General features: G+C 35.2%; 1 protein-coding gene across 1 annotated transcript; it reads right to left on the minus strand.

The window, feature by feature from the left end:
- Nucleotides 1–2,896: 2,896 nt before the first annotated feature.
- LOC149954192 (uncharacterized) lies at nucleotides 2,897–3,649 on the minus strand. Its single transcript, XM_090169864.1, has 4 exons — nucleotides 3,638–3,649; nucleotides 3,242–3,560; nucleotides 3,048–3,202; nucleotides 2,897–2,977 (listed from the first exon to the last, which is right to left on the minus strand). Exons 1-3 carry the CDS (start codon nucleotides 3,647–3,649, stop codon nucleotides 3,075–3,077), a joined length of 459 nt encoding a protein of 152 aa, XP_090025990.1. The 3' UTR covers nucleotides 2,897–2,977; nucleotides 3,048–3,074.
- Nucleotides 3,650–17,211: the final 13,562 nt, after the last annotated feature.

Below are 17,211 nucleotides of genomic sequence, written 5' to 3' on the forward strand. Positions count from 1 at the left end.
CGCAACCCTCATTTCCGGAACCAGTGAAAGAACCCCAAGTGGGACAGTGGTACATTATTATGTCTTATACGGACGGTCGAGTCGTTGACGTTTTCGGAGCATCGGTCACGAACGGAGCGCAAATCGGACTGTGGGCCTTCAACCACGGTCAAAATCAACATTTCCGTTTCAACAAGGCCCCAGAAGGAAATACGAGTTACACGATAGAAAGCCGGCGGAGTGGTAAACAGGTCATCTACCGCACAAGCAAGGGTTATTACAAGGGACATTATAGCCCCATTCAGTTGTACGACGCCCTTTTCTCGACCAATGAAATCTGGAATGTCACCCCGAAAGAAAACGATCCGGGACTCTTTCAATTTGAAAATGTCAAGGTGAAGAAATGTATCAAGTTAAATACTTCCAAAACTGGTGACACCCATGATATGTTAATAGCCATGGATTGTACCAAAGACGATGATAATCAGTTATGGCGTATCATACCCGTATGTTAATAACCATTTTTGTTTCATCAATTCTTTAAAATATTTATATATTTTTTTGTGTAATTGAAAACCATTGACTTATTTAAAAATAACTTAAAATATCAACGAAAATTCAAACAAATCATTGTAGACAGCGATATAACGATATATTTTTAATTGTCTATGAAAATTAAATTTATAATATTTCTATTATATGAAAATTGCTTTATTTAAGTAGGCTAACAAAGTCGACCTTCGGGCTGGAGAATGAGAAAATAACAAATTAAATTGAATAGCTTTCGTGCTGTAACTTAGCGAAAATAAAATATACTGCCAACTAACAAACAACCTTAGTAGCAGTGTTGTTTAAAATGGCGGTGCTTACATTCTACTATACTCGAAATAGCCATAGAGTAGCAGTGTTGCTGACAGTGGTTTTTTTAAAATGGCGGTGCTTACATTCTACTATACTCGAAATAGCCATAGAGTAGCAGTGTTGCTGACAGTGGTTTTTTAAAAATGGCGGTGCTTACATTCTACTATACTCGAAATAGCCATAGAGTAGCAGTGTTGCTGACAGTAGTTTTTTTAAAATGGCGGTGCTTACATTCTACTATACTCGAAATAGCCATAGAGTAGCAGTGTTGCTGACAGTGGTTTGTTTAAAATGGCGGTGCTTACATTCTATAACCAAATCTATACCCAAGATAGCCATAGACTGGGTAGGCATACTGAACCGATGGAAGCTAATTTGTAACCTGGCTTGTAAACGATTAAAAAACTCATATTATAAAATAACGAAATTGTTTACTATTCAAACGTATAGCTATAATTGGCTCCCATATACTCGCATGCTATCAACTTTAATCTCAAATATCTTTGACCACCGGTGGAAATTTTGGAGATAGTCGGGACATAAATTGAATTGCCATGGGGTAACGTTTACTATGCCTACGGTGATAAATAACCAACAAAATAACATTTCATCATTTGAGACGGTGGTTAGAAACGTGTGACTTACTCAAAGTAATTTTTCAAACTGAAAGATCTTAGTAACCTAATTTACCTAATATTAACATAAACCTTAGCCATTAATTCGCGATTTTCATAGACCCCGGAAAAGAAACAAGGTGACGTAATCAGCAGCCAATGAAATTGGGAATTTTTGCTATGGTTAGTCGCTTGTGATTAGGGAGCTTCGGTCACTCGTTTCAAAAATATAGAACAATATGAACTCTAGCTTTAACAATTAAGTTTCTAAAACTAGGCGTTTTGCTGGGTTACTTCCGTTAAATATATATTTTATTAGCTGAAGTTTACCGGAAGTTTGGCCTATGTTGTATGAAACAACCCGATAGAGCAATTTTAAAAGATTTAGAGTCTATATTTTATCTTTATTAATTAATTAATATTCTGTGGATAATACAAAAATTCTTGAAAAAATTAACACAACGACGTTTTTATGGCATTTGTAAGATTACATTAAGGGGGGGGGGTGACGTTTATCAAAAACTAAATTATGCGAGTATAAAAACTAATAAGGTTCTAGAGAAAAGTAATGCAACTGGATGAAGGCCTTAGAAACGCGTACGGTCCTGAAAAATCTAAATTCCTAGATGTCGAGATTAATTCGCAAATTGGATATAAATCATATAAAGATACGGCTACCCATACGAAAATGTTTTATATAATTTGATCAAATTCGGATCAAAAATATTTAATTTAATTATATTTCAATAAAATACCACTTCTTATGATCAAATTTCCAAATTTGATCATAAGAAGTGGTATTTTATTGAAATATAATTAAATTAAATATTTTTGATCCGAATTTGATCAAATCTTACTTGATCAAATGTCATTTGATCAGAATATGAAAAAAATTTAATGTGATGAAATAAAATTTGATCAAAGTTTGAAAAACGTTTATTTGATCAGAATTTGATAAAATTGTAATTGATATAACTCTATTTGATCAAAATTTGATAAACGTTTTCTTGCCCAAATAACATTTGATCAGAATTTGATTAATTTTTATTAGATTAAATACCACTTGATCGGTGTTTGCTAATCAGAATTTTATTATATTTTATATTATTTTTATATATTTTTTCTTAATAATAATAATCAGCTAGGCTAATACAGAAGGCACCACCTTAGGCCTAAGACATCAAGCGACATTTTAATACTATTTGTTAAATATATATATATCAATCAATTTTTCTCAAATAAAATTTTCTATGCTTGAAAAGGATTTTTAACGAATAAAATTTATGAAACTAGAATATGATTTGATATTGAAGTTTTTAGTTTATAGTGTTTGTGATTTTTGGAAAATAAGTATTGTTGTAATTAAAGAGAATATGTTATATGTTTTTTAGTAATTCGTAAAGCTTGAATTTGTTAAATAAATATATTAATTTATTGGCATTCTTTTGGTAAACTAAAATTACAAGCTCGAGAAGAAAAAAATTTAACTGTTTCCAGACTTGTCGTAAACGTCCAAATTTAATCTGGCAAAAACATGAACGAGTTTAATTAATATTTCCAGATTTACTAATTTTAGAATTTTAGAATATTTACCTTTGAGCTAATTTCTAGCTACTTCGGTTATTTGCCGATTCCACCTCCGATGCCGCCAATGCCGAATCCGCCTCCGATACCACCTCCGATACCACCTCCAATTCCGATGCCACTGCCGATGCCTCCTCCGATTCCGATACCACGGCCGATACCGCCTCCGATAGCACCACCTCCAATTCCACCTCCAATTCCACCTCCGATACCACCTCCGATACCACCTCCGATACCACCTCCGATTCCAATACCGCCTCCGATACCACGGCCGATACCACCTCCAATGCCGCCAATTCCGATACCACCTCCGATACCACGGCCGATACCACCTCCAATGCCGCCAATTCCGTATCCGCCTCCAATTCCGATGTGAGGGATGTGATGGTGGTGGATTTTAACGTTGTAAGCGTAGGAACGGCCGAGTCCGATGCCTCCGAGACCAATGCCACCTCCGTAGCCTCCTCCGATGAGACCTCCGCCCAGAGCGGATGCCATGATGGCGGCAAAAATGAAGGCAACCTGAAAGAGCGCAGTTTTCAAACACTAATTAATTCACTGGTATCCATTTGATTGTCGAGATGAATAATGAACATTACCAAGTATTGCATGATAATGATATTGATTGGAACTGTTCGAATCGGAAGCTGGTTCGAGAGTGATGCCAATGGTCGATTTCTCCCCGGTATTTATACCCCGAGAAAGAGTGGAAACATTTCATACAATACGCAAATTGGTTCGTTCTGGAGCTCTAAGGGTTAGGCCGAAATAATCAAGTATTTCAATTATTTGTAATATGTCACCTCGAGAAACACCAAAAACGCGTTCTTACGAATCGGTCAAGGCATTGTGGTTCGTTCTCACCCCCCATCCTGTTTGTGTTTCCACGGTATTTTTACGCGCTGGTTTTAAATAGTGATATAAATTCGATTTCAACGCTTACACACCTAGAATGAGCGGAGCAGCCGAGCGGAACATTCCAGCGGCCAACTGGCTATTGAGGGTAACCTGGGAAACGTCGACCGTACTCACGTAATCAAGTGGGAGGGTGCACTTTCACGTATCACCTATTATCATTCAATTCTGGTATTATGATAAATAAAATCAGCTAGCTATTAAGAATATTTCCCTATAATGGTATTGTCATGTAGGAAAACAGACTTCGCGCAATAAGACTTCTACAATCGTAGGCGTTTTTAGTTTTAACCTGTCTTTTTTAATATAAATGTATAAACTTCCATAACGGCCTAGCATAGAGTGAGACGATAGCTCTGTATTTTAACCATGCACTCATACACTCGAATAGGTAGAATAGTCCATATTTAAAAGGAGAAAAAGCTAAACAATAATCAAATTTGAAGAAATTAAAAAAATTACAAAAAACTCGTACCAATAAGTCTTATAGCAAATTTCTTGAAATTTGTTTAACGTTTAGCTTTTTTATCCCTTTTCATTATGAACTGTTCTATTTATTCGCGTATTTTATGCTGTCCATAGTTAGTTCTTATTAACTTAACAAAAATACTATCAGTTGTTCGTTAATACTGCGTGAAATTTTAAATCACTTTCAACCTTAAAAAAATCAGCATTTTAAAAATATTTATCCATTTTATTATATTACTTTACATTACATTGCATTACATTGCATTACATTACCATTACCATTTCATTACCAGTAATCAGCTATGATAATACCCAAGTCATCTAGCGAATTTTAATGCCTTTAATTCAGGTTAATTAAGTACGAGGGTGGTGGCCAGCCCTTAATGTCATGCGAAGAACTCGATGGAAAACATTTTTACTTAACGTTCTCTATCATATTGGAAAAATATTTGTAAACTGTTTCTTGTCGTTACACGTAATTTTTATCCAAAACCCTGAATACTTAGCAAGATGTTTGTGTCAGTGCCGTAAATACCACGTGATAGCAGTGAACAGCGGTAGAGATTACACGAAGGAACAGGGCGATGAAGGAGGATCAGATTTATGCGTGTTACTAGTCATTTAACATAGTAAATATGTCATACTTTACGGAATCTTGAAATTCAGAGGGCTGATCAAAAACATCACAGTGGTTATAGTCTAAACGATAAATTGCTTTTGTGTGTTTATGTAAACGGCTTTTTTTACACCGTTTGGCGTGAGTAAACATCAGTTCTAGACTCATTGTTTGGTAACTTTGGATTTTACTTCCTAAAATGTTTAATAAAGGATCTGAAAACTTTAGCAAAAAATTAATTGAATTTTTACTTATTTTTACTGGCACTAAAAAGTTCATAATTACATGTGCTTGTCATAATCAATAACACAGAACTATCAGGAATAAATATCTTTATTAATAGTATCTTTAAAGGAAATCAAAATTTTGAAGAGATTAAAATTAAATAATTGCACTTAAATCGTTTTCGTTTTACTGAATTCTGAATGGCTCCGATGCCACCACCCAAACCAATGGGTCGCACAGCTCCGATGAGACCGGCTAAACCAATGGGTCCCACAGCGCTAATACCGAATGCAGGCATTTTTTTCAAATTCGTATATTAAGCTCCTTTGAATTGTAAAATACAATAGTATTTTTCAATTTAGAGGAGGCAAACGACGAACGTGGTTTTTACATAACGGAGCATCAGCCCATTTTTGTCGAGATGTAAGAGCTCACCTGGATTCGACGTTCTCCTTGACGTGGATAGGACGAGGTGGACCAGTTACGTGGCCGGCCCGATCTCCCGCTTTAAACCCGTGCGATTTTTTTCTCTGTGGTCATTTGAAAGACTTACAAGTGTACAAGATGGAATTACGAGAAGATCTATCAGAGGGAATGAAAATCTGTATAGGCAGAGCCTACCTCTACCATGATACGCCTGTCAGTAAAAAAGCTCTGCGTATTTCAAAGACACGTGACTGACGTCATGTGGCCGGTTTTCAAACGAAACTAGCTTTGGCCTTTGGTTTAGCTAGAAGCCAAAATGAATAGTTGATTTTATAAAATGTCTTTACGCTTGCCCAACTTGTTGAAATGTTGCCCTGGAATTGTTCAGCCAAAGCCTAAGAATGAGTTCATAAACTCTGTAGTGGGAGAGAAAATGGATCCACAGCTGAAGCGGGGAGGCAACATTTCAACAAGATGGCCAAGGTTATTTTATAAAAAGAACTATAATATATCTTTTTTTAAAATAGAGGTGGATTAAAAAAATGTTTAATTATAAAAAATGTATTTCTAAAGGATGCAAGAGTCACTCAAAAGATTTAGGACATCCCAATATGAGAGATGTGATTTTAAATTGTCTTCCAAAACCAAAATTAAATGCAAGAAATGGCTGGAAGCTTGTGGAAGGACTGATATAATGCCTTATAAAGTAAAGAAAAATTATTATACATTCTCAGTACATTTCCATGTAGGATTTGTAGGTTCATTTTTCAATTGTGATTTATTTCCATTTAAAAATAGTGCTGCAAGTGTCATTCGTGTTAGTAAATACATTCATTTTATAATATCTTTACAGTATCTATAACGTATAGTCAACCGAGATTAACGAAAATTCCCAAAACGAAACTCTGAAGCCTCTGGATTTGTCCATTGATGACAATACTACAAAATAAACGTTGAGGACCTGCGACAACGCGTAATTGAAGGGTGTGATACAATTCGAAACAGGTCAGGAATTTTTGCCAGAGTTCGAGAAGCATTCTTTCGACGAGTCTGTAACGCTTAAAAGAACGCAATCTGAGCCCGTCAAATCCCTGTAAATATATTTCTTTCTTTGAAAGCTCGTCCACCGTTCTCTTCTCACCTTTTTTAAAAGAACCCGCTAATTGCTTATTTCTGGATTATATTCTAGCGACCCCACAGCTGACTCTGAGTCATAGTATACCCGGGGAAAACTTTTATATATTTTCTGTTTTAGTTATTCTACTCTCCCTTGTTCTCACCAGTTCGATCTAGTATGCATTTTTTACTCACTTTTGATTAAAGTGTATTTGGTAGTTATTCTACTCTCCCTTGTTTTTACCAGTTCGATCTAGTATGCATTTTTAGGCACTTTTGATTAAAGTGTATTTGGTAGTTATTCTACTCTCCCTTGTTCTCACCAGTTCGATCTAGTATGCATTTTTTAGGCACTTTTGATTAAAGTGTATTTGGTAGTTATTCTACTCTCCTTTGTTCTCACCAGTTCGATCTAGTATGCATTTTTTACTCACTTTTGATTAAAGTGTATTTGGTAGTTATTCTACTCTCCCTTGTTTTTACCAGTTCGATCTAGTATGCATTTTTAGGCACTTTTGATTAAAGTTTATTTGGTTGTTATTCTACTCTCCCTTGTTCTCACCAGTTCGATCTAGTATGCATTTTTAGGCACTTTTGATTAAAGTGTATTTGGTAGTTATTAATCTTCAGGGTTCGTATTATCCAACGCAAAACTTGAAAAACAAAAGCTCTTAACACAAAAAAACTTCCAAATCTCTTATAGGTAGTAACGTATGTAGGTGACTGTGAGACTAGGATTCTACTATTCCTTTAAGTAAGCTTTGAATGACCTTGAACCAGGAATTGAATGTCATCCAATAAGTATGTCTAGCAAATTTTGATACTCTAGCATGAGTACTTTCAGAGTTAATAGCCCTGGTCTCTTTTACATTATTTTCATCACGATCTTCCGGTTTTGTCTAAATTCCCTAGACTTGTTATTGGTCAAATTAGGTGGTTTCAAAGTTATTTACACCTACAATGTGACGGGGAACACTTTTCTAATTGAAACTAACTTTTTATCTCCAATGGTTGTCAAGATCAATTTTCAATGACCTTGAAGACATGGTTCAAGGTCATGGAAATTTCCATTTTCAAGTGACAACCTGGACGTTCTATGTGTCCTGAAAGTGTAAAATGCGTAGCTAAAACACATTTTGAGTTATGTATGGTTTTTTATAAGAATCCTGTATTTATGCTAACTAAAAAACGATAGAGCCAAAAACTCAAAATGTGTTTTATATATTTATGTACATATATGTATATAATATTAAGATTAATAAATATATATATACAGATACATATATACATATATGCATATATATAAACATATACACATATATATATAAACATATACACATATATAAACATATACACATATATATAAACATATACACATATGTATACACATATATATATATATGTATATATATGTATTGAATTGAATTAAATTGACGAGTTCAACTGAAAAGTGAATTGATCGCCGTTGTACTTACTGTATTACGGATGCTTAAGATGTTGCAAGTGCAATATGCGTTGATGATTATTAGGAATAAAAACGACTTCGTTATATTTGCATATTTAATAAATTGTTTTATTAAATATGCAAATATAACGAAATCGTTTTCATTCCTCATAATTACTGTATTACAAAGGGAAAATAACTATTTTCCATCTTATACTTCCAAGTCAGCCTAATAATCACCTTTTAATGTCTTTAAATCAGGTGACCGGATATACTGCGTAAGTGCTAATCTAGGAATACGCAAAATAAAAAAATCTATAGTAAGGAAAAGTTTCTAATAAGAAAATATTCGAAGGGATATGGTAGAAACTGATAAGAGGACAACGAATGCTCTTACAAGATTAGTTTAGGCACTTCCTTGGTCATCCCCTACCCATTTATCGGTTCAACTTTTAAACAAACCATTGTAGACTAAAATCTTATTATAAAAAATTACTATATAAAGACTTTAGAGCAATATACTGTATATAATAAACACTTAAAAATTAGATAGTTTTTCTTAAATATGAAGCATTTCTAAGAATTTATAAAAATAAATTTTTAGGAACTAAATAATGCAAACACCGGAACTAATTTGAAAACTGCTTTGAAGATAATAAAAAAAAGAATAATACTTGATTAAGTCCTTTAACTGTTCGGAAATATCTAATTCCAAGAAATCGAGATTAATTCGGAAATAGAATGGTAGTCGGTGTAACGAATATTCGTAGAAGTAAAGAATATTATTAGATTATATTCTGATACACGGAGAGTCAAATATTATTATAGTTTTTACAAAGATATAGAACATCTTTAACATTTGTACAGTAGTTACAATACCATTTTAGTTGACTACAGATGGAATTGAGATAGTTAGGCATAGCTGCAGATTTCTTAGAAATAGCTTCGGGCAATACTAGAGCAATTGTGGTCCTATACTGTGAGCTTCCCTCGCTTATTTTATGGTTTTACAACCTATAGAAGTAACGTGAATCATGAAATGGGTTCAAGCTCGAGCTCTAAGTAATTTGTATATGAACAGGGGCTCAAGCTGGGGCTCACTAGTTACAATATGCGATCCACAATACCTCAGCTTGGGCTCGGTTTTAAGCTCACAATATTAATTTAAAATACCTGAGCTCGGTCTCAAATTGACCTATGCATCGCCCCGATTCCAAAAGTATGTTGGGTCATGGCCGACTTTGATTACGTGCTGCGGCTACATAGTGGCGGACCCGTTTGAGTACGTTTCTATGCAAATGAGTGAGCATTAAAACTCCCACTAGGGGCCCTGCATCCATATAGAAATATTCTTCTTCTTTATATAAAATAAAGGCGGGGAATTCTGACTTATTCAACTAAAATATGTTTTATCTTTAATAAAGAAGGGTATATATTAATTATTTAATATATTTTACAGTGTTTTGAACAAAACGTTTTCGGTATTTAACGATATATTTAAAATTTTGGGAGGGAAACGCAAAAAACGAGAGTTAGGTGTAAGAGGGAGTTAGGATTTTGAGAGCGCAATTTTCGAACGCTGTGGTTGGCTGTTTGCCGAATTGCACTTCCAACAGTTACAACGGTAAGCATTTAGCATTTCATTAATTTCCATTAAATGAAAATCTCCGAACATTATGGCTCAAAAATATTTCGAAAGAAAAATTCCAAGTTAACTCGAAATCCGCGTCAGATGTTTTTTGCAGCTTGCATTTCTTGGCTTCTGATTAAATCTAAGACCATTTACACCTGGACTGCAATGAAGGTAGGCGTTGTTGTTAGGCTAGTGTCGCCGCTACCCCAACGCCACCATCGTTATTTAGAGGCAACTCTCGTCCACAAGAGAATTCGGGCTGAAAAAACGCGTTCACTTCGCGCTCCTCTCCCGACATTTTACTCGGTCGCCCCGCGAGTCGTGACCAATTTTCGCTCGTTATTTACGAACCGTTCGCCTCCTAAAGAAGGGGGATCAAAAAGAGGGGCTGCTGCATGTTTGTGGATTACTAGCGCGGATTTTTTCCACTTGGTGGTGTTTTGTAGCGGACACTCTGAAATCGGAGTTATAACGTTGGCATTGTAGTCCACGTGTAAATGGTCTTAGATTAAATTGAAAGTTTGTAAATATTGTTATATTTTTAACTATTTTTTAAATTGTACCTTAATAACTATAATAATAACTATGTAATTTAGGTTTAAAAGTGAGAAAACTTAAAAAAGAGAGTGTTCCGACTATCATCTCCGGATACTCGAGTTACCCGCAACCGTGAATTCTGAAGAAGAGGAAACCTATAGATAGAGATTCTGCCGCAGCACCTCAAAAACAAGCTCAAGTAGAACACAGTACATCAATTTCATCAGAGCCCAGCTGTTCAGGAGTTACCAAAAATTTGGAAAATATACATCAGACCAATAAAAACATTTTGACCAAGAAACATCTTCAAAAAAACAACGGCTGAAAACTATCATTCACAATCTCCAAACCAAAATATGGCGGCTAAATAATAAACTACAAGACCAACAAGAACAAGTCGATTCTTTGAGAGAGGAAAAATTGAAATTTGAAACGAAGCCATTTCAAAAACTATAGCTGCTGTAATTAAAGACGCATCTTGTTAAAAACTACAAAGGTAAACGTCCTTCGTGGCATCCAACTACTGTTAAGATATCCGCTGTTCGGATCTCCGAAGGGTTACAGAATATCTCGGAAGCATTTTGACAAATGAAGTGACGAAATGATGCGATTTAAAGAAAGTTCGGAGGCGGTTGATAGGGACGAGCGTGAATTTGTTGCCATTTCAACAAGCAAAAACCATAAAACAAGAAACACTCAACGACCTCGCCAATGCGCCACAGCGGCGATTACGGTTTGTTAAGCCGATTTAAATCGTATACAGGTACGGCTGAATAATCTGAAAACTCGCTTATTTTCTTTCAGTTCGTTGCTGTCGTTCTGATCATGATACTGGCTGGAGCGGTTGCCATAGCCCTAATTTACAAGAATCATCTTTCTTCGAACAAAGGTATATCTCCCAATTGCACTAGTAAATCTCAAACTACGAACGAGGCAGCGCAAGGAGAATTAGTGTCACCAGCCATGATCTCTACAAGCGCTACGCCCACGTGATTTTCAAATCCCACTCAAACGCATAAACCAGTCGTAGTTAGCACGCTGGAATCAGTGACAAGTACCAGTGACGAGACCTGAAAAAGGAATGTGGTACAATATTATGTCCTACGCCGACAGCCGAGTCCTGGACGCGTATCATGGAGATAGTGCGGATGGTACTCCTGTGGGATTGCGGCCCTTACACAATGGTCAAAACCAAAGGTTTTGCTTCAACGAAGTAAACACCCTAATTTAGTCAAAGCATCGCATTTCAAAAATGAAGAGTGGAAAGGTTGTCGTCTACAGGACTTTAAAAAGTACCATCGACGGACACAGAAGTACCAATCAATTGTACGACGCGGACTTAGGCAACGATCAGTTGTGGACCGTCAAAGACGAACTGAAAGACAACGAAAGGGGACTCCTTCAAATTGAAAATCTTATGGTCAATGCCTCGAACAAACTGATGTCACAGCGTTCACTATACAGGGTGTCCACTAAAAAACGATCCAGGGTGAATATCTCAGAAACCGTTTTCTCTAGGAATTTATAATTTTTACGTTACGTAGCTCTTGCAGGGGGCAAAAGAAAAATGATAACCTCGATGACCTTGGACCATGTCTTCAAGGTCATCCAAAAACTTTGTTAGAAAGTTGGTTCCAATTAGAAAAGTGTTCCCCGTCACGTCTTATGTCTACATAGCGTGAACATAATCGGATTCGATCAATAGAAAGTCAAGAAAAATTTACCAAAATCACAAAGGTCGTAAAAGGGAAAATTGCAAGACGGCGCTAATAACTCCAAAACAACTCCTGCTACATTATCGAAATTTGCTAGACAATCGCATCATGGTAGGATATTTTAATATTCGGAAAATTGTATGACCTTAAACCATGTCTTAGCCTAGCTGATTAGAGCAAAAATTCCAATTAGAAATTGTAATTTCAAAACCCTTTTTAAAATGTGACGAAGAACAACTTTCTAATTGGAAGAAAAATGATAACCTTGATGACCTTGGACCATGTATTCAAGGTCATCAAGGTTATCATTTTTCTTTTGCCCCCTGCAAGAGCTACGTAACATAAAAATTATAAATTCCTAGAGAAAAGGTTACTGAGGTATTCACCGTGGATCGTTTTTTAGTGGACACCCTGTATATGGCCACGATACCCTGATGGCTATGGAATGTACTGGCCGTGGAAACCAGCTATGGCGTATTATACCAGTGTGCCAAAATGCGACAGAATACGACTAAGAACAGGCAGATGAGTTAAGTGTTTGATATTTGCAAGTTTCATAAAATTATATGTATTATGTTTGGCTTGCACATATATTTTAATTAATTCTGAACATGTTATTTAAAACGTGTTTAAAGCATTTTATAATTATCAAATTGTAAACGCCGATTTAGTGAAAAGTGAATTCCTTCCTGTTATAAAATTTTTTTATTCCGTTTTAATAAATGTTCGATCATTCAAATATATCAATATTCATTTAATTGCAGATGATCGATAAATAACATGGAAAACTTTGCAGTAGCATCTCTTGCATCTTTTACTTAACTCCACGAGTGTTAGGGGAGAGTAGGTTTCCCCCAAACGACACCGCTGTGCAGAAACTCAGATTGATTTGAACGACTCTTAAAATATATTTTACTGTATAGCCTAATCTTGCACTTACAAGTTCGCCTTCTTCAAACCAATGAGCAAAATTATAAAATATATAAAAATAAACTTTTTTGGGAAGCTTTGGAGGGATATAGCAGAAACTGATAAGAGGCCAACGAATGCTTATATAAGATAAGGCTATACATAGAAAATTTCTTTTTGGAAAATAACTTCCTTTGTTGAAGCCACATTTTCAAGACTTACCCACAGTAGCGTAGCCAGGATTTTGGTTCGAGTGGATGGGACAGTGTGTCAGAATTTATAGACCGGTGTAATGGTAAGATTAAAATCACATCATTAAAAAAATACAACCATATGTTTCATTAGCGCTAATTAAATATACTTCTAAATGTTAAACAACCATGAAAGCAGTGTCGCCAGTCATGGTTTGTTTCAAATTGAAGGGCCCACATTTTGTGGCCAAATAAAATATATAACAACTATCGAGATCAAAATAGCTATAGACAGCGACTTTAGCTTTAACAAGTGTTTAAATGTATTCATTTCGAATGTCATTTGAATATCACTAGATCCATATCTCACCATAACAAATCGTCCTCCACTCAAGTGTCGCATTCACCGAAAAGACAGTTTCGTGGCTTTAAATGAGGAGTGTCCAAAGGGCTGGTCTTTGCTAAATGGCGTGGTTGACCTTCAAAAGATTTATTTCGAGAACATACTAAAATCAAGAATGTATTTATTTATACCTAGGGAGAATGTCTATGTCGAGACGGTTTTTAGCCTTTCTCTCAATCCACCCGTTGGTCCCCACAGTACGCTCCTCCGCTTAAAATAAAACGAATAGTCCTGGTATTTCATTGGCTGCTTAAAATTTACGTCACCTAACGCGATGGTAATCAAACGCCGGTGACGTTTTGTCTTCCCCCCCGCGCGAGACGGGGGAAAGGCGTTCAACGTGCCCGGCGATTGTCGCAACATAATCATTCTTCCTAAATATAAATAAATACATTCTTGCTAAAATCTTATAATAAAAAAATTATTAAAATAAAATATAATTTATACAAGCCCATTTCGACCTTCAAAATATTTAAATTGGAAATTTTAGTCCCCTGTTTCAAAGGGAGAAGTTTGCTAGCGTTACTTCCGGTTAAGAAATAGTTTCAAAGAACGAGGCATATCCGAAGATAAAAGGAATGTGTTCGATTAAATAGTTAGAGTAAATAGGTTTAAAAAATAAAGAGTAATATACTGTATATAATAAACACTTAAAAATGATAAACTAATTAGATAACAATATTTTTACTGAAGTTGAATCATTTCTAAGAATTGAAAAGGGGACGTTATAAAAACTGATAATCAGGAACTAGTTATTATGCAGCTGTAAAAACTAATTAGAAATTGGTATGTAGATAGTAATGAAAAATAATAAAACTGGATATAGTTCTAGGAATAGTAGGAAAGGAAATATAGTTCAAAGATATATAAGGGGATCGTCAAATTATATATGTTGAATTTATTTACCATGGTTATTAATTGATATAAAATAATAACACTTTACACGTAATGTTTTAAAAAAATGTGTATGTATAAAATATAATAAAAATATTATATTTAGTAGAACCATAGTTTGTGTATTAAGGCCTAAGATATTGTAAGTCAAAATTTAGGTCAGAGATTCCAACAGTAGACCGGTTTCATCCTTCTGGGGCTCATCAGTACTGTGTAGGAACTCTGGCTTTATTCGGAAATCTGCCGATATCAGTAAAACTAATAAACATTCAAAGTGCCCTATTTGTGAGCAGTCCATTGCAACTTATAGTGAAATTCTTCACCAATTATTGCATGGCACTCTGAATGTTTATAAGGCCTACAATTATAATTGCTTTATTAAAAAATGTAATATTGAGCAACACCAGGTTTTATTAAAAAGTTATTTAAATTTTATTGTTGATTAAGATTTAATTGAAATAAAATACTGTGCAACGAAAGTTTGTAAAATCTTAATTAATTTTAGTATACAGACAGGGTGTTTTGATATGCTCTGATGACTGGGCATTTATTTCAGAAACTGCAAGAGATAGAGGTGCGAAATTTTCAGGGTATTATTTTTAGTGTTGTGGGATCGTTTTAAATCTTAAATTTAAGAAAAATCGGAAATAATTTCGGGTTTTTGAAAAAAATATTTTTTCACCGGTAGGTGCTAGAAAAAAAACGTTTCAATGAGAAAGTTGTAGAGTACTGTCGAAAATGTTCAAAAAAATTGGTTTCATTGGAAAAGAACACTTCTTCACGAAGATATGAGCTGATGAAAAAAAACAAGCTGTCCATAGACGCCAATTGCCTTCGCATTTTTGTACGTAAATGAAAAAAATTTCTGAAAGATTTAATTGAACATTTTATTCTAATAAACATAAGAATTTTACAAGTGAGGTTCTATGATACCTCCGTTTGCCGCGTCTGATCATATCAGGAGTGACAAGTTCGAAGGCTGCAATGATTCGGTGACGCAAATCTTCGATGTTCTCAACGGGCGTCACGTAAACTTCAGCTTTGATGAACCCCCACGAGAAAAAATCCATCGAACGTGACCGTTCCTGCCAACCCAACGCTGGGGGAACTCGTTGTTAAGATGCTCCACTACACATCTACGTACGTGGGGCGGTGCGCCGTCATGTTGGTACCACATCTGCCTGTAAGCTTCCAGCGGAATATTTAAAGCCGATAAGAAAACACGTAAATTAAATTACGAAGTAACGAGTAAAGTAAGCAAAACGAAAAAAGCGCGTTGTATACCACTGGAAATTGTACTCATAAATGACCCTTAACGGTTCAAAAGTCCGATAGACAAAAACTAACAAAGTGGACCACCCAAGGGTTCTACCCTTTAACCCTCTTATCTCTGCTGACTGCGCTAAAACAAGATTTGACCTTAATAATTTCATACGTAAAAAATTGTAAGACTTTAAAAACTATTAATATAATCTTCCGCTTAAGCTGAGGTTCTAATTTTCAGTGAAGCGAAACATGGATCGGTGGTTCTGTGGTAGAACGCCGGCCTGTTACGCAAGTGGACCCGGGATCGAATCTCACGTGATACTAGCACATATTATTTAAAAAACGTATACCGTTAACATTTTTTGGAAACCCTGGAGACGTTTACCGTAACCCTCAGCACTCGGTCCGTCCCATAAGTCAAAAATTCACCACGTACAATCGCAATTCGCAAAACAAAGTTATACTACCCCCAATAACAAAAAAAGGGCTCTTTTGGAAAAACCTTTTCCCTAATTCCAAGAAACTGCGAACGCGGTGATTTCGAGAAACTGCGTACGCAGTGGTTACACTTTGCTCCGAAAATGCGAACGCGTTCGCAGCCCAAACAGACAGACCCACAGACCGACAGACACGGTGGTTGTAAAACCCCTCTAGGGGACATAGTCCCCTCGGAGAAGAAAAAATAAATAACGTAATGTAATGAAAATTGTGAAATGTGGTCTTTGATAATATTTTGACCTAATCTTGTTTAAGATTATTTGACAATCTTGATCAAAATTATTTGATCCAATATTGATCAAAATAATTCGATCCGATTTGATTTGATCCAATCATGATCCAAACTATTTTATAAAAATATTTTTGATTATTTCTTGATATTACTAGATCAAATATTCAAAATTTAATCAAGTCATTTTCGTAAGGGTTCACTATAACAACTGAGGTTATTCTCCCTTTAACAATACGACGGAAAGTAATAAAATCCTGTGACCACCGAATTGGTTTTTGGAATCACCTATTAGATTTTTTCTAAACTTCTAATGAATAACGGATTCATATCGTTAATTGTAACGATACAAATTTATAAAATAATAAATTTTATACTTTTTAAAAGTAGGGTTTTTGAAATACTGAACATTTATTAGTATATTCTTCGCTCGATCGATTTGTACGTAGACTTGTAAAAATTAGAGACTGTGACGTAAGAGCCACATTAAAACAAGTTACTTTATAAAAATAACTATTAAATGCCAAACAAATACTGGTGTGCTTTTGCTACCTGGAAAGATAAACTGTTAAATATGAGACCAACGAGATAGATTCAGTGTTACCAGTATTGGTTGGTTACACCTTTTGAAGTCAAACAAATTCTATATGAACTATATTTCTTGAAGTAGCTTGTTGGGTAGTATATT

Source organism: Leiobunum rupestre, chromosome 3 (assembly GCF_980474605.1).
Source record: "Leiobunum rupestre chromosome 3, qqLeiRupe1.1.hap1, whole genome shotgun sequence".
Classification (NCBI taxonomy): Eukaryota; Metazoa; Arthropoda; class Arachnida; order Opiliones; family Sclerosomatidae; genus Leiobunum; species Leiobunum rupestre.